Genomic DNA, 21,847 nt, shown 5'->3' on the forward strand with positions numbered 1-21,847 from the left:
TCCTTCCTTCTTTTCATGATCTAACAAAAAAGACTGGGAGGAGGCTGGAGTTGAACATCATTCTGGTGAGTCTTGCATCATGCTAATCTTAGTCTTAGCGATGGATATATAGTCCATTTTGTTTTAAAGAAAACAAAACGTTTGTCTTATTGTCGACACGCAATCAGCTAGACAGCCCTATATTTGAGCAATACTCGTAGAGGCTGCCATAAAACGGTCAGTGTGGATGTTGAGCAAGCACTGTACTGGGAACCTCAGAATTGGTTGAGTTGATTGCTTAAAATAAAAGCTTAGATTTTTATTTTAAACAATCAACTAAGACAGCAGATCAATTTGAAAGTCATGTATTAGGTCTCCCCATTCAATTTGCTGCCAGAAATAGCCTTGTACCACACATTTAACCTCTGTTTTCCTCACTGCTGTGTATTCCCTCTTTACAGTGCTCTAACTCCAAGAGTTTAGCTTAGGAATTTAACTCAGGGATTTCTGCCCTTCTGAACATCCTCAGGTCTATTTGATGATCAAGAATGGACACACAGATATCTTCTGAAGGTCCCAAAAGGATAGTTACTTCTCTGGCATGATGAAGTGCAGCAGAGACCAAAGCTCCTTGAGGGAATTTTGAAGTGGAGTGCCCGTGATCAGTAGCCTGTGGTTGGACTTGAAATCAATCAAAGTTTTGTACAGCAAAGAATCATCGTTTTTCAACCGGTGGGCTTCATCCACGCCTAGAAAGGCCCAGTTAATGCTTCCCAAAACAGCCTGGAGGAAAAAGAAGAAACAAAACAGGTCCTAAAGAGACGCTGGGTCAGACGAGTCTCACTGCATTGCATATACTCTCTGTGGACAGAAAACATGGCAAGGTGCAAACTCCAGGATGTCCTGGATCCACCAGTGAAGGAGCTGGTGTAAGAGTTTCTTACTGACAAATTTTTGGGATCAGGATGCCCATATCAATTTTGTCTCCTACTGAAGGAAAGGTGAAAATTAGCCATGCTGTATAATGCTCCTGGCATATGTGAATGGCTTTTCAGCAAGAACACCTTTGGAACCAGTCCCCAGCTGGAGGCTGCCCTTTGCAAGACAGACTTCCAGGGAAGCCTAAATAAAACATCCTTGACCATTACCCACCTTATCCTTGAGGAGGATCTCATATGTTGTGATAAGTGCATTGAATTTCAACCTTTTAGACTGTGAGTGGATCCACTCATATTCACGGATCTGTGAGACGAGACATACGTTAACTTCAACCAACATTATCCCAGAGAAAGAGTTAGCTAACTACCATTACTTCAGTAAACCCACAGCTGGAGGCTCTAAGCAAGACCAGAGAGCTATAGGGAGCCCAGTGCAGAAATGGATTTCCAGACTCTCCCGTGCAGCCTGCCCACAGTGCTGTCACTGGCCTCTCTAGCAGATGGAACGTTACACACACAGCCTATTACGCAGAAGCTCCTGCCTGGCACCCAGCTGCTCTACCAGCCCTTGTCACTTCACTTCTCCATCACTCACCATGTTCCTGCTCATGAGGTCTCCGATGTAAACGACAACGTTGATCTCTGGTGCCCACACTTCGAACTCTCTCTGCCACGAGGTCAGAGTCGACAAGGGCACCACCACCAGGAAAGGGCCGTAGAGCTGGTGCTGATGGAAGAGGTACGACAGGAAGGATATTGTCTGAATGGTTTTCCCCAGGCCCATTTCATCAGCCAGGATCACGCTGTTGTTTCTGAGAAGGAAGACAAAAACCATAAACCCTGGTTGTGTGTGTGCCACTACTGATTTACTGTGCACCAGCATGAAAAACAACCAATAACAGAGACATAAAGGGAATAATGCAATAAATATATAAATAAATAAAACAACCACATCCAAAACATCCAGACTGTATCTGGCCTAACAGCTCATGAAAAGGACTATGAACACTCTGAACTGGCAATCAAAGGCAAAGGGAGAGAGGCGTCATTGGCCTAATATAGAAGGAAATTTTTCAAAGATTTTAAGGAGTTTGTAACCATGTTGAAATAGAAACAAGCCTTCTTGTTCAGTTAGGTCAGTGCAAGATCAGGGCTGATACATCCTACGCCAACACAACAGCCCATTGCAAAATGCAATCAGGCCACAATAGGGAAAATACTTTTTCTTTTCACACAGGATTTCGTAAGTTTATGCTTTGGACAGTCCCCGTTTGCTGTGTCTGCAAGTCACCTGCACCTGAAAACATTCAAAAACCTTCAAGCTACAGAAACAGGCAAGGTACAGACTTCACTGGAGAACAAGAGGGCCAGACCTTACTCTAACAAAACCAGGAGACAGAACAAACGTGGCCTGTTTGGGCTGTTGGTGAGAGCATCACATAGCGAACGTGCACATACTTGCACCATGAGTGAGCCAGCCAATTGAGGCCCTCCAGCTGGTAATCTCGCAGCTCCAAGTTCTCACCACCAATGTAAGAAGGCTGTTTCTTCAAGGCAACAAATCTAGGTCTCTGCTTCAATACCTGAAAAAGATAACTCCTTAAACCCGCTGAAGACAAAGACATGGTAAGGTCGAAAACTCAGCAGTGAAAACAACATACATATCTATTTATTGATTAATGCCCATCCATGTTTTTTTTTATGGTCACTGCTTGTGTCTGCATCTTAGACAACCACTCAGCAGTGCTCCAGCCCACCCTCATTGGCAATAGCAGATCCCAGACAAATTTTGTGTGCTTGTCCCCAGCTCTGATGATCAAGGCTAAGTCCTCTCAGGAATGCAGTAAGCTGCAAATAACACACATCAGATAGGAAAAGAAATAAAAGGCTGTTCTATTTTCTCCATCCCTTTCCTGCACTGTATCAGCATCTTTTAAGGTTTCTTGTTTTCCCAGGTGTGTGGTTTTTTTATTGCACTTTTTATTGCACCTTTATTTGCACTTCTGCAGTACGTCCTGCTGAGGACCATGAAAAGCTCTGAGGGATTAATTAAGCCTCCAACTCCCCAGAGGAACATAATGTTCTCATCCTAGACAGTGTAATAAAACCAAAAGGGGTTCACGTCTACCTCAAGCACTGCACAATAACAGTGATGAAGAATGAGAAAGATGTTCTCTGAAATTCATCCTGACCAAAGTGCACATTCCTCCCATCTGTATCATCATTACCCAGCAATAAGGGAGCAGCGAGCAAACCTTGCAGTCCCGAGTTGGAATCGTTTTGGAGTTGTTCCGATTGTTGAAGCTGTCAATGCAGTGCTGGAATTTCTTGCTTATCAGAGCCTCGTCTTCCCAGCTGCATTCTGCGTAGGGCAGCCCCATCCACTTACAGAGGTACTCGGGGTCGTTTGAGGACGTTTTACGACTGCTGGCTGCAAAGTATGCACAAAAGCCCAGCCCTGAGCAGCTGCGGTTGTGTGATTGAACCACGCGCGTGGCTCACGGGGCGGCTGCACCGCCCGCACAACCGCAGCACCGGGCACACCGCAGCGGGAGATGTTCAGGGGGACAAAAAAAGGCTCCTTTACCTGGGAACTCGGAATGCCCCGTTGCAGACTTGCTGGTCTTCACGGCTGCGTTTGGGGAGGGAAGAGCGGGGTTAGTGTCCTGGCAGCCAGCAGGGGGAGCAGAGCAGACGCATCTCCCCACAGCACACACGGTTTTGATTAGAACTTTATGGAAATGGCTTGAACAACTTTCCAAGTCCAATTTCCAAAGCAACAGGATGCCAGCACCTCTGACTGACATTACTGGTCTTCTCACTAAGTCCTGTTTTTATTTTTAGTAGCAATCATGAATTCTAACCCCAGGGAGGCCCTGCAGCCTAACCTCATCCTTAACCACAATGTCATGGAAAGCGGTTGTCACAGCAGCCAGGTCTCTACTTCTGCTAACATTTTCCATCCGAAGAACTGAAGTCTAAGAACTTCAGCAACAGCTATAAATTCAATGTCTCCTTGGATGCGTTATTCTCTACTGCACGTGGGATCACCAAGGAACACAAGGGCAAGTGACAGACTGTTTGCAGATGCTGATCTGTAAACCAGGATTTCAAGTGTTTAATCCCCAAATTTCACACCTCACAGTACGTGACACCAGTTTCATTCCCCGGAGATACTGGGGACAAGGAGGAAGCCATTCTGCTGTTGTCAGAGATTACAATTCCCAAATTTTACTTCACCCCTTTGGAAAAGTGTTCTGTTCACTTACCAATTACTCTCTCCACTATTTGATACTGTTTGTTCAACTCCGAAGCTAGCTCTTGCTGGCAATTGAAATATTCCACATCTTCAGGTGATACCTTGGCCAGCCTTGATGCAAACAAAACAAAACAATACAAGCACATATAATTCTGTAATGACATACAATGAGACCACATATTGAAAATCTACCGTGCTATACCGTTCTGCGAGTCACTGACGTCTCTGGAGCAGGCTACAGCTTATCTGACCTATTTCTTGAAGCTTCTCTAAGTTCTTCCCATTACAGGGAACAAATGTCAGAGATGTTCACATTCTCTCCCTGTTAGATGGCTCTTTATTCTGCTGTAAGAATCAGTCTCAAAATCAGAATCAAGCAATCACAGACAGAAGCTGCTACTCTAAATTCATCGGTTTGGAAAGACTCTGTCAATCTCTTTACAGTTTTGAGGAAAATCAAAAATAAACCGATAAAAATCTTGCATGTAGAATAGCCCATAATTCCTCCTAGCAAGGCTACCTTGATGCAAGCTGTGAAACAGAATTCACCAGCCTGCCTGCGACGAGCCCCATTTTGCAGCACAGCTGCCAGTCCAGCTTGCAAGATTTCACTGCTGCCTGAAAGCCTTCATGCCACCTCCTGGGCAAGGTGAACTTATGCATCATTTATTTGTCGTCAGCTACCCCAATTATTAAGCCTGGCAACTGTCAGTATTCTGGATTTCTGCCTCTTCTCTGTCTTTCAGCAATATCACGGCCACAGATATCATTTCTATAAGGGGAAGTTCATCAGCAAAGAGATACAAATCTTGTGCACTGAAAATAGTTGTCTTGGATGAAATATGGCATGCAAGAAGAAATCAAATGGTTTCAGTCCAAACTGCGCAAAGCTCTGGCTAAAAGAGATTCTCCCTCGGCCACATTGCTGGCTGAAGCGAAGCATACCATTGCTTGATCTCCTCCTCTTTTTTCTTGAAGTTTTCTAGTTTTTTCAGGCCCTTCACCTTCTGCTGCTGCAGGGACTCTTCACTTTCCCACGTGCTGTGGATATAGGACCAGCCTTTCCATTTGATCAGGTACTGAACTTCTCCCTCGTCCTTTTCGGGGTCAAAGTCAGCACTCGGGTTGCCATTGGCTTCAGTTGCATACACTGTGGTGGAAGCACCAGTGGCTGCAAGAGAAATCAGGCTGCAGTTGGTACTTCTGTTAACAAGCACTGGCTATGAAGTGCATTACAGAGGGGTTATTTTCCAATATATCCTTTGTGGTAGCACAAAGAATATCCTAGAGATTCTTCAGCTCTCAGAGACAGGCACACAACAGCCTTCCCGTACAACAGAATTCTTTTTGAATCTATCATAAATGCCTTTTCTTTAAATATCTCTCAAAGGTCTCTTGAAAATGTTCGAGACCATTCAGTTTTACAAAAACACTTTTGTAAGGGCATGAGAACAAAACATCCACTTTTTTTTTCTTCCCATTATTGCTTTGTCAATAAAGCCATGAAAACTGACTCTACTGCAAGATCTATTTTGCCTTTCAAAGTGAAGTAAGAACTCACAGAACAAAGAATGCAGCTTTAAAACGCATGCATGCTAGAAGAAAGCTGCCAAGCACATGAACTTGACATTTAAGTATTTCAATGCCAGATTTTACAAAAGCTTCTAGAAAACATAAGAAGGAGGCAAATAGGAAAGACTGAAGAACATGGAAATAACCCTGGGCCCCACCAGAGGATTCCACGCTGCTAAAGCATTGCACCAGCTCAAGAGAAACAGAGTGCATGACTGAAATCAGAAAAAAAAAAAAAGGCTTTTTCCAGAACTACGCACCTCCTTTCTTTCCAAGCCTGATGTCCAAGACTTTCTCAATAGTTTCACTGTTGTCCTGTTGTTCATCAGCTCCTTCTCCCGTCATCTCTATCAGGTCATCAGAATCCGTCTCAAAATCATCATCTTCTTTGTAACTGAGCAAGATCAAAACCAAATTGACAAAAAGCTCTTGACTTCTAGCCCACAAATACACAGAGCATCACAGGATGGAACATTTATCCTGGGGTACAGTGCCTGTTCAGCACACGAATTTCTTAAGTTCAGTCTTTGTCCCCAAGACAAACTGATACCTAGATCATAACAAACTAATATCCCAGCTACTCCCCCTGGAAACAGCCAACACCAGATGCTTCACGAAGAAGGGGAACCATCCCTGCAGTAGAAGCAATATAAGAGAAAGCATTAACAGAGGAAGTCTCTGCTGTCCAGTGAAAAGTATATTTATATTGAACAGTGAAGGTTGCGGAACACTGCACAGGTGCCTACACTGCCCTAGGAACTGTTTCATCTTTGATGAACATGTAGCCACAAAAAAACTTCCTTAAGTGGCACTGTGCAAGTCTCTTATTAGTTGACTGACAAAAAGATGGGTAGGAATATCAGCAAATGGATGTTTTACTTCTACCATGTCTCGATACCCTGCTCCAAGGCACCATTTATCAGCCACTCTCAGACATTTGGTCCACTCTGGTACAGAAGTTCTTTCTCGCTCATTTCGATTTAAAAGTTTACAACCTTTAACTTCATTTTAGAGTGTTTGAGAAACATTAAGCAAACCTCCTCACACTTCTCTAAGACAGACTGGTAAATATTCCCCGCTTTACGGATGGCAAAACCAGGCATAGAGAAATCAGGTGTTAGCAGCATGAATCTGTGAAAACCACCCCATTTCAGTCTGTGGTAATTTACAGGACAGAGGAGGGCATCTCTTCTGGGTTACATGGGGCACTGAGTGGACTCAGTAATGAATTTAGCTAGTGGCCTCTTCCCCAGCCCACGAGCACTCATCACATGCAACCCCAAGCTTTTGATACCTGACATTTTTGGCTGCTCTTCGTCGAGTTTGTCTCTTGGGAGTCTCATCATCTTCATCATCATCGTCATCTTCAGATGAGTCTTGTTTCTTTCTTTTCTTCCCACGTTGGGGTTTGTGAGGCTTTTTAACACTGGTTTTGGCCACTGTTCTAAAATAAGCATTAATAAAAAGCTATTATAGCGGGTTTTTTGTTTGTTTGTTTTACACAAAGGTATGTTTTAACAAGTCTTCGAGAAAGCATGAATCTCAAAAATAGGTTTGCAGAGATTTAGTCTCCTCTGCCTACCATGGAAACCACTGCATGACTCACTGGAGCAGGAAATGGATAACTGAGAGAGCAACAAGATCCACCAACTCACCATCAAGAGGAAAATGAAAGAAAAGGCACATCTAGAGCACATCTAGAACACCAGAGATTGCCTTTCCACCCAACATGGTACTAACAACATGCGGAGTCAAAGACAGATTGCACCAACCACTCCTTACCTCCTTTGGGCAGGTCTTCTTGCTTTAACCTTCTTCGGTTCAGGCTCACTCTCCGCACTGGTACCTTGCTCCCCTCCATCTTCATCCTCTTCTTCACCAGAGACCTCTCTTTTCCATTTATTTCTACAATCAGAAACAAGCAATCATACTTCAGCACAAATGCTTGGCTAAATAGATATTCAAGCTAACACTAACAGGCCATAAATATGAGGAAAAGTTCAACACTGCAGTCTACTTTTCCAGGTTTTGTATTTGGGGTTCTTTGCTGTGAGTCTCTGCTTTTAGAACGCCTCCTTACCTAGGTTTTAGTTAGCAGTGACTGCAGTTCTTACAACAGGATATGTGGCCTAGCTGCACTTCTTATTTTCCATTTCCACTTGCACGTTTCTGAGATAAGCTGGAAATATCTTACAGGTGGTTTCTACAGAAACAGACAGTATTTCTGGAAAGTGCTAAGCTTTTGCTTGCGGCAGGCAAGCTCCAACATGCACACGTTCATGATGGCCTTGTAACACTGAAAACAGAGCAGGAAGCCTCATGCCATCTAATTGTGCAATTAAAGCTTCACTTTATCATCAGTGGGAGAAAGCAGGTTCCTTCAATTTCTGGAAGAAATCCAGAGCAAAGTTTCAGCTCCCAAATGCCCTTTGAAGGAGCCCTTCCTCTCTTGGAGGGAATCCACAGGGAATCACAAAGCGATTATTCCCCTTGCCTTGAAGGGGTATTTCCACAGCCCTCACTGCCCTTAATCTTCCTTGTTTCACACTAGTATACAAAGCTGGATGAAAAATCATATGGCAAGCAACAGGAGAAAGGCAGCAGGACCATGTGGCATGTTGCTGCGTTTTACGACTTCTCCAGCTGGCAGCTTAAGGTTCTCCTTAGTTCACTTAAGCACTTAGAAGAACTAAAAAGTACTTAGTAGATGGAAAAGGAAGTAAATGTGACTGTAAATGACCAGAGTTATGGCAAAGAAACACTCAAAATGTCCTTTTTTTTTAAAGGATAGGTCTCTTTTTTTTTTAATCAGAGAATTACATGATAAAAAAAGAGTCATTCTTATCTCCATTAATCAAAGTAGTAGGCAGGGAGAAGAACTGGGGATTAAATTATTTTAAGTGTCCATGAAGGTGACTAAATAAACTGATGGGGAAGTGGAAGAATAACAACAACAACAAAAAAGAATCTGACTTGTCTGAATTCTCTGTCACAAGCAACGTGGGAAATAATAAGCAACAGAAAAGTTGGGAAATTATACCTATCTGTAGATGTAAGTTCATACTTTGGGTTTAATCATACCAAATACCAACATTGAAAATATGGAATAATTCATTCCACAAGCTTTCCATGTTGACAAAAGAAACATTCCCTCTAACACCAGGAAACTCATTTTCTGCAAAATAAAATAAGACAAAGGGAGACCACTCAAGCCCCCCTCCCAAGAAACTTACGCTTTTTTCATTTGTTTCTGGCCTCTTCTTTTGGGGCTCTCATTTTCAGATTCGCTACTTGCCTTTAATCGAAAAGACAAAAGAAAGAAAAACCATCAGGCTGCGGAGTCCCTGCGGCCCGTGGCCTCGGGGGAGCAGCCGCGGCGCTCGCGCGCGGGCCGAGCTCGGCAAGGCCGGCGGCTCCTTGGAGCTCCGCTGCCACCAAAGGCCGAGCCGGGCGGCAGGGCCGGTGCGACGGCTCCCGCAGGGCGACAACAGGGTAGCCCAAGAGAAGGGCTGAAAGCCCCTGTGCAACATGTGTCCTGGGGCCACCGAGCTCGGCGATGACCCTCGTGACTCAGGTCAGGCAGGGTGCCCTCCCTCCAGGCCTTGCAACCCCCCCAGGACGGCAAACGTGCAGGGTGAATTTGACCCACCAGACCTGGCATGCTCAGGCCCTGGGGCTCAGCTGTTCCTGGCTCTTCTTGAGACAGGAAGTGACATAAAAGTCGGCATTACCTTGAGAAACAGGCAGCCTGACTTTGCGCTTTTTGGTACTTTCACACTTTCTGGAATTACTGCAACATTAAGGCTCAGCAATGTTATAAGGCTTCTGAATGACAGTGCAGGGCAGAGTGTGTTTCAATGAATACCCACAGTATGCTCAGCATGATTCCTGCACTGCTTTGTTTTGAGGTTTTATTTATTTATTAAGGCCTGCGATTGCAAAAGGCCTAGCTTCTGCAGTCACACAAATGCATTAAAATATACACTTTTATTAGAGAAACTTCTCCTAAGGAAGGAAGCTTTTATTAAAATACACATTATTGTTTTCACAAGAGCGTCCTTTCCTGTTTTCTCCTTCCCTAGAAAAAATAACGGATGAATTCACTTAGAACTGTGTTCTCCTGTTTCTAACCTCCATAAATCAAGTCCCTCTGGCTAAATATATCTAGAGATATTCGAACTACTTGCTGTAGTATTTTAAATCTAGGTGTCATTCACTGTAGAGGCTGAGATAACTCAAAATCTTGGAGAGAACCCATTTTCTTAATAAAAACTAGTCAGTCGTGAAAACAAGTTATCACAGCTATAATACTCCTACATGAACAGATGACTTCTGATATACTTGCTGCAGAAAACACAGGGAAAAGAGCCAAATAAACCAACATGAGATCTCTAAAATAGCATTAGAATGATAGAAGTAGCCTCAAAGACCGTTTCCTCCAGGCATCTTGCTCATTTCAAATCTTCTGATTATTTTATATTGCTTTTATATTTATATTGCTTCTTGCTGCAGAATTCAGAAAGCCACCAAAAGTGACCCTAGGTTTAGCTCTGAGACTCTGTCCATCATTCACCCCCTGGTCCTTCAGTTTGCGGCTCCAGCACTTCCACCCATCTTCCTCGAAACAACTAAGCAAATTGACAACCCAGAGTTGCTAATACAGAAGTACAGGGTCCCGGTGTAAGCTGCAATGCTAACGAGAAAAGCCCAAGCACCAAGACAGCCCCTACACTTCCTTTTTTTTTTTTTTTTTTTTTCCTGAATCCTTTATTTCCATTTCCCTACTTTTTTTCACCGTTGCAAATTCCCTTCTTGCTTCCATCACTGTTGCTATCAAAACAAGCTGAAGTACTGGACGCCCTGTTAGACCAAAACCTTTGGTGAATCTTACTGTGTCAGACGTGGCCCAGCAGCCCCTGTGTACTGCTCCGTGTTGTGAGTGCGTGTTCATGTGCCTATTTTTCTGCACTCTCAGACCAAGTGTCCAGGAAGCAAACAACTGGCTAACAATTTTGAAAGTCCCGCCTTCACATCATAAGAGAAGCCTCCCACAGAGCCTCAACACTCCTCAATTTTCTTTTTATCTTTTAATCTCTCAACCACTTTCTGCAGCAGGCTGCTTTGCCACTCAAATTTTGGGATATTTTCCAAGAGCTGTTTCTCAATGCACGTTCACTTTGTGCTCTCTTTTGGCAAATCGTGAGTAATGAGAAGGATTTTCTTCTGTGTCAGAGAAGCTCAGATTTGGAGAAAACCAAATATGACCTTTGGTGCTTCCTGAACCTCTGACATCACCTCTTTGCCAAAAATCCCGCTTTTCGAGGTCCTAGTGTTCACCTTCCTGACCCGCCTTATCCTCCTTGCTCTGTCACTGTTTCTGCATAGCTGATGCTCATTTTCTAGCGCCTAATCATCTTTCCTCATTCTTTCTGCCTTGCACAGAATTAACTTGTGACTCCAGCTCAGCTGCCTTCAGCTGTGTTTTTCAAAGGCATCGCTGTGTCTTTTGGCCACGCGTCAAGTCTATCTCCTATGACCCAGCCAGTCCCTGGCCTGAGTCATCTGCCTTCCCTGTGCTCCCGTCCTCCCGCGCGGATGCCGGGAATCGCTGCAGCTGCGGCTCAGGCTCCGCGCGCTCCCGCTCGCTTCTCCTCGCCGACCCCTCCTGGCACAGGCTGGCCTCGGGCTGCCAGGCTCCCGCCCGGAGCGGAAAGCTGCTCCCTACCATTTTACACACAAGTAATAATTAGAAAGAAAGCATAAACGCATTATAGCAACTGCTTAATTCCGCTTGGGTCCACGCGTCAGGACTCAGCTGCAGAACCCACTTGCTCAAATCAGCCCCAGGGCGGTATCTGCGCCTCCACCCAGGACTCCACAGTGCTAACAGAGCTAACAGAGCTTGGGCTTTTAACACTTCTTTATCAGCATAAACCCACAGGCTCCGGCCATGGCAAATTCCTCCGCTAAGGAAATCAAGCTGATATCCAGCAGCTGGGCACACATCAGCTCCAGAGCGAGTCCCTACGGCACCTCACTGCAGTGATGGGGAAGAGGGGACAGCACATGTGCCTTGTATGTAATAAAGTCACCTCCCTGCATGACACAAGCTGAGCTGCCGAAACCCTCCCTGTCGGGGCTGGCTGACTTGTTTTTTGCTCTTGGAGCCTGCACATCAATGCTGGCCAAACCGCGGCGCAGAGCGGGGCTGGGCACCCCGCTGGGGGAGCTGCTGTGGCCAGAGCAGCCGAGGGGACGTTGGCTCTGCTTTCCCAGCTCCCAGTTCCCCTGCTGGGCTGAGCCCCTTGCCAGGGGACCATAAAAATGCCACCTTGCCCCCAGGCCACTCTCCTGTCTGGATTAGGGCTAGCTCTTCATGGTGCATTTCCCACATCTCCAGCCCAGGGAGCTCTTCTCCCCGTCTGACTCCCTCTGCCACCTCATTTATCCTTTCTCTCTCCTGGCATTTAAATAGCACACCCTTTTACTAGATTAGTAATGTACTTTGCCACGGAGCAATGCTATGCAATGCTGCATCTGTAGTATGTGGCTGAGAAACACAGAGCAGCAACTTTAAAAACTCTGGTCCTGCAGCTTGCCCAAAGGTGTTTTCTGGGCCCAAAGCAGGACAAATGGAGGCTCGGGCAGCGTGACACAGTGCAGAGGGGCCTCTTGCACCCATGCTGCACCCCAGGACAGAGAAAAACTTGCTAAAACAGAGCCAAGACCTCTTTTCGGATCAAGGTCAAAATAAGGGTTTGTTCATTCCAGGTTTAAAAGAGACGAAAGCCTAGTGTCCGCACTGAGAAGGAAAGAAGGCCCCTCAGGCGCCTCCTGTTTCTTGAGCTTTGGGAGCCCTGTGGGCCTGGTGAAGGAGCTATTTTGGACTATTTCAGAAATGTCAGAAAATCTTAACTCACCAGGTTAGTTTTATCTTTTCTCCCCTAGTAATACTGCAAGTATGTGAATTTTCGGCAAAGATGTGACAGAGCATTAATAAAAATGCAAATGTGCAGAACTTTTTCTTTTTTTTTTTTTTCTTGCCAGTAACAAACCCAAATGTGTTCTGTGGGCACCTCTGGCTCTTGACACATGACCTTGTTTCACAGAACTTTGCAATTTCTTACTTATTCCAACCACAAACCATGCTTTTTATGCTCTGTGCACATTTATTTCTTGACCACCTCAGAATATTCTGACAGGCTGCTCTGAATATCTCACTTCCCCTTACTAAATCCTGAAGCTGATTAATTGATGGCAAAAAGAGAAGGCAAGGGCAAGTACTGTTTTTACTCAAAACTCACACATGCTCCAGTTCCTGGAGACCGCTCTAGTCTTCTGAAAAAAGACAAAAAAAGCGCCTCATCCACATGCAACACTGCGCTTTCGCTTCCCATTTCCGAGCCCACACCTCGGCACTGATTAGAAATGTTCACCCTCTGTGAGGGCTGCTCAGAGACTTGTGCAACACATCGGATGGCCTCGGGGAAGGTCCCAGGAAGCCATTTCAAACACAAACATGACCCTGTCTAAATTCAGCAGAGGCTCCCCTAAACAAGCTGCCACCACCTACGCGCGCGCAGGCAACACGGGCTGAGCACAGCAAGTCAGTGAGAGGTCTGAAACGTGCAGCCTGGGGAGCTGCCATGCCCTGGGACTGCCGGGAAGGGAATTGTGAGGGAAGGCGGCAGGTAAAAGCTCCTAGACACTGTGCTGGAAGTCCCAAACAGCAAGCACCGAGGACCTGCTTAACCCTGGAAGGCAGGAGGTGCTCTGAGGAGCCACCTGCAGCACCGGCAGCTCGGGGCGCTCGGCCCCGGCCCCGCACTCCCGACTCGTCGCACCCTCCACCGGGCTCTGCTGCAGAGGGGAGTTGCCCTATGGGGACTGCTCAGCGCTGCGCTGGGCACAGAGATGGAAAGGGGACCAATTTGGTCAGAGATGGTGTGGGTTTTTTTTTTTTTCTTTGCTTCACTTGATGGTGGTAATTGGTTTTGTTGAAAGGATTTTTTTTTGTTTTTTACAATATTTTGTGGTATAGCAAAGTTTTTACATCTCAGATTTTTTTTTTTTACTTTTATCGTACCTTAAATAGTAAGAAATAAAGATATTGAAAAAGAAAACAACATTTGCAAAACCACGTAATATTGTAAAACAAAAAAAGGCGGGACTTACCTGAGCCCCTACAGGGCACTCGGGTCTGCAGCGGAGGTCTGGGGTGGGTTTGACATCGCCAGCACAGTGCATGCTGCGGCATCGCACACAGAGGCGGCCAGCGAGTCTGGGCTTTGCCGAACTTGAAAAGGAAAACAAAAGCTACGTCAATGAGGTGCTACAAGCCCCTTCCTAACCTGCTGCTATGCGGGACGTCCAGCACAGGAGTCTGGGGCAGGGGATCTGGGCGGTGGCACCGCGGGTGACGCGTGTCTATAAAGGATAAAGCGCCGGAGCAAGGAGCTGGAAACAGGGATTCTGCTCCTGGATTTGCCGTGTGGCTCTGGCCAGGTCAGGCCCAGATTTACAAACCTGTGCGTGCAACTGAGAGACACCCGAATGTGTTTCAGCACCGAAGAACAAATAGCCGGATCTTCAGGGAGCACCGCGGTGCTCCAGCTCCTCTGAAAACCTGGCTACTTATTTTCAGATTCCCAGCTGCACATCTTTGCGCCTCTCTTTAAATCCTAAGCTGAAAAGACTAAACCCCTCTCTGGTTTATTTTCCCTCCTCTATAACTACTCAACCTTCCTGAAGGTCTGCACATGAAGAGTTCCACGCACAAAGTCTGCAAAACAAAGGTAGCTAACCAGAAAAGGGTTCTGATAAATGGAATTACTTAAAGATGTATCTGCCAGGTCCTAACAACTCTCTCATTCAGCTGAAGCATAAAATACTCCCAATATTCAACCAAAGAAAAGTGACAGTTAATAAAGCTAAACACACACACAAATGCATTTATCACTGTGATCCACTCTGGGATGGGCAGCAATGACTGTTTTATTGTTGTGAGCTGTTTCTGGGAAGTTTCCTTGATTCCTGGTTGGATTCATTTTGTTTTCTTTTACACAGACCCGTTCTCTCCAGCAGGTGTTTCTACAGCAGAGCATGGCTTGCACTGAGCCCCACTCCAGCAACCAGATCAGTGCATGCAGATCTCACAGCCCACGCAGGGTCCCACTGACTCCAGAGGTCTCAGGTCAAGTGGATCCAACTGTGGGACTGGGACCTTAGCTGGGAGCTCCAACATCCGTGAACCAGGCTAGAACTCCGTGTTTACAAGGTGATGCAGATGACAACTGCCTTTGTTTTTTGGGTGCTTTTGTTTGCTTTTATATGTTCAATAATCCCTCATCCTTTTTTTTTTTTTTCTTACCTCATCTTTTATATTAAATCGCGACGGTTCTTGTCTGCTTCGGTTTGATCTCCTAACCCCATAAACATCAGGATATTCTTCCCACATCTGCAAAATAAACAGACCATCAGAAGGCCTGCTTCACCCCAATTACTTCTGTCATTTTAGAGAGGTTTGATGGCGAGTTTCTGAAAAATCAATGTAGAACCATTACAGACTTCTAGTAGCAGGGACCAGCAGGTGGGCACTTAGAAACCTGACTGAAAGCAATTAGGATTATTTTGGAGTATTTGGTAATGCTTTAAAGCAGCGTATTTCATCTCAGCATTATTTTTATGCTAGTTCATCTTTCTCCCAAGTTACAAAATACTTCACAGCTCCTTTAGGCTTAGGAGAGTGTATTGAAACACCCACCCAGTCTCTGCAAGTAACAGTTAAATGCAGAAGTTAAGCAGCTGACACCCCCGCACAGGGAAAGATGACCCACCAACATGGAAGGATGATCCACTGTCACCAACTGCTTTCACTCTGATCTCTTTTCCTTACGGAAAACCCCACCAGCTCCCCAAGGAGCACAGCGACATATAAGTCACTAGCAGCAACTTGGCGAGTAACAGAGCTCAGGGAAGTCTGCAGCCCAGCCCGGATGCTGGATGGAGCCTGGAATCCCCTCCAGCCTGCGGTGACAGGGGCAGCTGGATTTCTGATTGCCGGGGAGAAGGCAATGGCCTCTGCTGCAGCACTTGTGGTACAGCCTCTCCTGCCACAGCTCTGGCTTGGGAAGGAGTCACTCTCCGGGTGCTACACTGCGGCACGCAGCAGCGCTTTGTCCTGCTTACAGGCAGAGGCTGCTACGCCGCTTCCCGGAACACGCTCCTCCAAGAGCCCTCGGCTGCACAGCCCAAGCACCAACCCCGCGCAGGTTGCAGCTCCCGCAGCGCCCTGGGGACACCCGGGCACCCTGCGCCGCGGCAGGGCCACGCGGCCCCGGGCCTCTCCTCAATGCCCTGATGCGAGTGCGCACACACACGAGGACGTGCAGAGGGATGGTTGGGCTCTGAAAACCACGTCTGCTGTAACCAGACCAATAATGGCTTAACACAGCGGGTACAAAAACATGCATCTGCTCTCTCTGGATGGACAGGAGAAGGAGGAGACAAGAACTGATGACCTGAGGGACATGAATGCAGAGCTGTGTTGGTGGCACAGGGCATCAGCAGCTCTACAAGGAAATATGAACCACTGACATGCCCCTTGGACAACCACCCTGTCCCTCAGGAGAGTTTTTTCTCTACAGATTTCTGAATCTATCCATTCCCCTTCTGCTTCTCCCTCTCTCTAGTCCCCGTGCCTCTGCAAATCACTTTCAGGAAAAATAAATCAAAATGAATTACTAGATAGAGCAGCAACTTGAGGTTGAAAGCATGATGAATGCTAGGCTGCAGTCTATATCTTTTCTGCTACCTTTCTGTTGGGCACACAAGCACAGAAAAAAAAAATGAATTCACAGCTTGTTTATTTCCCACCTCACAAACCCAAATGTTCTTCGAACCATTTGAAGGGCTGGCTGCTCATTTTTAAATGGCATGGGCTTTGGATAAGGGACTGACTCCTCTGATAAATCTGATATACCCATAAAGGTCAGGTTAATTTGCGAGGTGCTATCTGGACAAAAATAAAATATAAACAACAATAATTAATTGCATTGGTTATTCAAGGGGAACAGGTATCAACATACCTAGATGATTAGACCCCATTTGGGGAAACACCCAGTAACAAGGAAGTTAAAGAAGGGAGAAGCTTTCTTATTAGAGGCTGTGCTGACCTTTCCATGTTTCACTCACTCTAATTATCACCCTGTGTATGGATGCACTCCCTCATGGCATAAATTTAATCTTTGTTGGACATGCTCTTGGAAGCCCACAGAGGAAAGGACAACTTCCTTCAGTCCCCACTTACTAATAATAAAACAGAATAACCACAACTCCCTGACAAATGCATCCTTCCTTGCTGGCCTGAACATGAGAGATGTAGCATGACCTGAACAGGCACCCTATGGATTTCTATAGGGGGGAACTATAGTTGCTAGTAACAAAAATCCTTCACTTTCTACCTTGCAGATATCCAGAGAACCTAGGCTTAAATCACTGCTCTTCTCAGTCTCAACATATATAGCAACTTTCTCAAAAATCTCACCCACCAACAAGCTGCAAACCTCAGCTCAGAGGACCAGGATTGCCACACACCACAAACAAAACAAAAAGAACTGACCTAACCTGATTTCCCTCTGCTCCACCTAAATTCAACTCATCGAGTTCCTATTTCCCAATGGGCATTTGGGCTCCTCTTTCTCACTCTGTGCTGCCCCGTGCTACTCAGGTGCCTCCATCCCTCAAGCAAAGGAGGTGACCAAGGCCCAGCTTCTGCTTTGGGAGCTGCAACACCAGACAAGAGGACACCATGCACATCAGATGCGACAACCCTTTTTTCCCCCCATAACAGTGTGTGCAGGGTGAACCTAAAGGATGACTGGGGGAGGAAAACAAACAAACAAACAACACCAACAAACTAAGAATGACTATTCTAGATATCATTAAAGTTAAATCACTTTTGTGGTTTTTTTTTTTTTTTTTTTTTGGATGCGACAGACAGTGATGGAAACATACCCATTTGATTCCCGAACATGCATTTTCGGGTTATGTTCCACGAGGAAACTTGACTATCCATAAGGGAAAGGACAGACAGGAGAGACGAGTGGAAGGATGGAGCGAAAGGGTGAAATGACAAGGCCACTGACCAGCGGCAGGGAGGCACCTGCCTCTCATCACCCCAGTCAGCCCCACCTCTACCTAAAGGGCTGTCAGGTCAGCGAACGCACACGAGCTCCTTCCTGCTCACAACCACCGATGGACCAAGGAGCGACTTGGGGAAGCGAGAGCAGGAGGCTCATGGTCCGTGTGCATTCACAAGGCAGCACAATGGTCACCAAGTTAAAATGTTTTTGTTAAAATGTGTTTTTTTTTCCATTTCTTTTTTTTTTTCTTTTCTCCTTTTTCCTCTGTTAATCTGCCTTTCCTTGTGGGCAGAGGGGTATGTAGTGCATGGCTATGCAGAGCAGCAGGGGCAATACCTTTTTAACATCTGCTATCCTTTCCTTCTTAGAGGCCGGTTTTTCTTTGGTTTCAGGAGGGGTCTGCTGGGATTTGGAACCCGTTGATTCGCTTTCGGATTCAGACTGACTTTCGGAGGACTCGGAGCTGCTGTTTGACTCGCTGCCCTGCTCGCTGCCCTGCTCACTTTCAGACTGGCTCGCAGAGTCAGAGCCAGAGGCTTCTTCGGATGCCGAATGACTGATGGTAGAGAGAGAAGAGATTACATTTTAACTGCACTGCCCCAGCTTTGACACACGCAGCGAGCAAACCTGCGCCGCACCCAGGTACAACGAGAGGCTTGAGTAATCTACGTGGACGCGTGACCCGCACGGCCCAGTGCAGACCCCTGCAGTGTCATTATCAAAGCAGATGCGATTCCTTCCCAGGACAGGACAAGGTTTAAGGTGTAGGAGAGAGCATGGGCTCCGCTCCTACATCTCCTGCTCTTCAGCCAGTGCAGCAGTGGAGCTGGTACCATGAGGAACAGCATTAACAGCACGGCCAGCACGGCTCCTCCCAGGAGGAACGGTCCTGCTCCGCGCAAGAAAAGCAATGTTTGCTGGAGCTGGAGAGCCTAGACTCTCCCCTTCCCAGTAGGGGTGAGCAGAACTCTAGCTCCACCACCTAGAGAGCTACAGCTAGGGCTCCAAAAAATCCAACGTCCCATTTTGGCCACCAAATACTGTATGCATAACAGTACACATGGGTAAATACCACATTTCTTGCAGAAATGGACAAATTCAGCAACAGAACAGGAGAAAGGAGCTTATACAACCACAAGGCTGAGCTTCTGTTTAGAGGATTGCACCAGTGCTGTGAAGACTGCGTTCTTACAGTGCGCAAAAACAGGAGAGTTGAACATCCTCTAGGAATATTTTTCTTATGTTTGATGTTAAAATAGGTTAATATACAAAATATTCATACACTCAAAATTCAAGCTTCTTGGCAAAACAAAACAAAGGGAGGCCAAGCTCTTTTAGAAGTGAACTATTCTCTCAGGTGGCCAGAATACTCCAGTTACCTTTGACCAGTTTCTCCAACAGCATACATCCTTATTCCATTTAAAAATCCATTAAAATGGAAAACTCATTACCACACACAGCCTACGAGCTTGTGAAGAAAATGGAAAGTAGCAATGCAAACCCAATAGTGACACAAGAACTAGAAAGGAATGCAGCAATAATGAGACTATAAACATCTTGAACAAGGAGCATTTCTTTTCAAGGTATCTTCATCTGCAGCTAGGTACTTTCATATTAAGAACATGTTCTGAATGTAACATCATGAAAAGAAGAGACAGAAAAATTTCATCAGGAAAGCATATTTTAATATTTTGCCTTTTATACAAAAGTAACAAAAAGGCAGAGGCTCTACTCGGTTTTTACACTTCAAGAAAAAATAAAAAAACATTAATATAAGTACATTAAAAATGCAGAAATCAGTGTATGCAGTGTAAGCATCTCTGATACAGTTGAGTAGTATTTTAAATACACGCACGTGCAAATAGGACTAATGTATCTGGGAGGAGAATATTTCTTCCCATGGGGTACAAATTCTCGAATTCCTTCACGATCTCCAAGGGTTTTCCCCTGAAGGCAGGCCCGGAGGGCCCCGGGCAGCCGGAGCGGCGGCTGCGCTTTCCCCCGGAGCGGGCAGGGGGCAGCAGCCGCGCGAGCGCCAGAGCGGGATCCCGGAATCCCTGGGCGGCAGCCAGGCTCCCGGCCGCCATTTCACAGCGCCCGCCCTTCCACCATCTTGCGGCTTCGTCGCCGCGCGGGCTGCGTTTGCTCACGGCTCCCAAAATGGAAGGACTTTGCAAGGAGGGAGGGGGGAGACGGGCTGCGAGTTAAAATCTCGCAACCTGAAGCCGCAGAGGCGATGTTTTTGCAGTAGAGTTGAGAGGGGTTGTCGCTGCCGCCTGCTGCATTTCCTTGCCCTCGTTTCTCGCAAAAGGCACGGAGCTCTCACACCGCTCTCTCCAAGGAGAGCTGGAAAATCGAGTTAAACGACTGCTGGCCCAGGCCTTGTGGTATCCGATGTTTGTCCCATGTTCGCCACACAACCCAAGAGCACAGTCCAGTGCTCAGTGACGTGTCCCATCGCTCCAACCCTCTTGCTGGCTTTCGCTTCCTCTCCATCTTCCATCTCTGGAGCTCTCACTCCTGCGCTTCTCCACCACAGCCCTTTGCAGCCCAGCTCCCTCCTCGCTATCAGCCCAGCTGTCTCCTTCCAGCACCAGCACCAATTCCCCCTGCTCACCCACCTCTCCCAGAGGTGCATGTTTCCACAGAATGCACCCACGAATCTGCTGAAGTTTCCCCTCAAAGTGCCACCCAACCACATCATTTTGCAACTGAGGCTACTTTACCTCAGCATTAAAGCTTTTTTTGCTGATGAATTTTCAAGCTTTTATAGCTCCAAGAAAATGGAAGGGTTTTTGTTAGGAGACGTTGCCACAACATTCGCGGAAATGATACCTGCCTAAGTGGGGGTCTCTGGAACCCCCACTTCCATGGGAAGCAGGACATATTCCACATTGTCCCATGGAGGCTCCCGCAAGCCACCTGCCATCCCACTGTGTATCAGGATGAGGACCTGACCTTCACAAAATATGGGAACTGGAGACATCCAACCTTCTACTGTCAGGATGCAAAGTGGCAGCACCAGGCTTTGGTTGAATCACACTGGCGTCTCATGTTCCAGAAGCTGAGGTTCTCCACCAGACACATGAAAGAAGAAAATATTTTTTCTTCAAGCGGATTTATTGGCAATAGCTGGAAGAAATTAGAACATAGCCTAGACTGAGGCCAGACGGTATTGGCAGTATTTGCTTAAAGGCTGAACAGCAATTATCGGTCTCCTCCCACTCTGGAGCTCTTTGTTTCTCACAGTCCTAAGCTTTATTACCGTCTTTATGCACATGAATATCCATTATTCATAGGTATTATTCACAGCGTAGCTGGCTCCTGCCATTATTCCTTTTCCTAGATGTGAATTATGTCATCTGAAAATAAGATGATTTCTCTATGACAGATCACACACATATCTGCATGTGCAGGTGTACATGAACCTATAGGGAAGAAAATGTAGCTGGGAAATGGTATGTCCTTTTGAAGGCTGTTACAAATAATTCCTTCTGTTAAAACCTTAGAAATCCTGTTATGGAGACAAAAGCAGATGTGTTTGCCTCTTGAAACCCTGAAGGGAAAAAAAAAAAAAAAAAAGGCACAATTTCCTAAAAGGTCCTTTCTAAGTATCACTGAGACTATCAGAAAGTCTTTCTACCTGCCAGTAAGGCAGTAAGGATTAGCAACATTACACACCGAATCAATTCTTACCGTTGTAGGTAACCAGACATTTAATCCTTTTCTAGGCCTATTTTTGGAATAGGCTCTGTTTTAATGACCTTAAGTTAACTTCTAAAAAAGACTGACTTTCAACTAAGCTTTAAGCTTGCATGTCTCCAAAAAAAAAAAAAAAAAAAAAAGGCAGCACCCTGCTTAACCAACCCAACACTCTCCAGATTCAATAGGGGAGAAACACCCACAAACACATTGTTGTTGGTGCATCAGTAACTCCCTTATGAAAGGGAGAAACT

General features: G+C 46.0%; 1 protein-coding gene across 4 annotated transcripts in view; it reads right to left on the minus strand.

The window, feature by feature from the left end:
• Positions 1-21,847, minus strand: part of CHD2 (chromodomain helicase DNA binding protein 2) — a 54,470-nt gene that overhangs the window by 21,458 nt on the left and 11,165 nt on the right. For 3 of the 4 annotated variants that reach the window (XM_088538886.1, XM_088538780.1, XM_088538717.1), the window contains 14 exons: positions 18,228-18,447; positions 15,119-15,205; positions 8,982-9,043; positions 7,531-7,653; positions 7,043-7,192; positions 6,009-6,142; positions 5,122-5,347; positions 4,187-4,287; positions 3,505-3,549; positions 3,173-3,348; positions 2,376-2,500; positions 1,513-1,729; positions 1,132-1,221; positions 572-762 (listed from right to left, as the gene is read on the minus strand). In XM_088538886.1, the coding sequence (XP_088395012.1) occupies positions 572-762; positions 1,132-1,221; positions 1,513-1,729; positions 2,376-2,500; positions 3,173-3,348; positions 3,505-3,549; positions 4,187-4,287; positions 5,122-5,347; positions 6,009-6,142; positions 7,043-7,192; positions 7,531-7,653; positions 8,982-9,043; positions 15,119-15,205; positions 18,228-18,447 (1,947 nt within the window). The remainder of the gene's footprint in view (positions 1-571; positions 763-1,131; positions 1,222-1,512; positions 1,730-2,375; positions 2,501-3,172; positions 3,349-3,504; positions 3,550-4,186; positions 4,288-5,121; positions 5,348-6,008; positions 6,143-7,042; positions 7,193-7,530; positions 7,654-8,981; positions 9,044-15,118; positions 15,206-18,227; positions 18,448-21,847) is intronic. The other variant, XM_088538833.1, reaches the window with a different exon arrangement.

The sequence above is a fragment of the Tinamus guttatus genome, unplaced genomic scaffold (assembly GCF_059628265.1).
Source record: "Tinamus guttatus ecotype Peru unplaced genomic scaffold, ASM5962826v1 Tinamus_guttatus_pri_ptg000004l, whole genome shotgun sequence".
NCBI classification, from domain to species: domain Eukaryota; kingdom Metazoa; phylum Chordata; class Aves; order Tinamiformes; family Tinamidae; genus Tinamus; species Tinamus guttatus.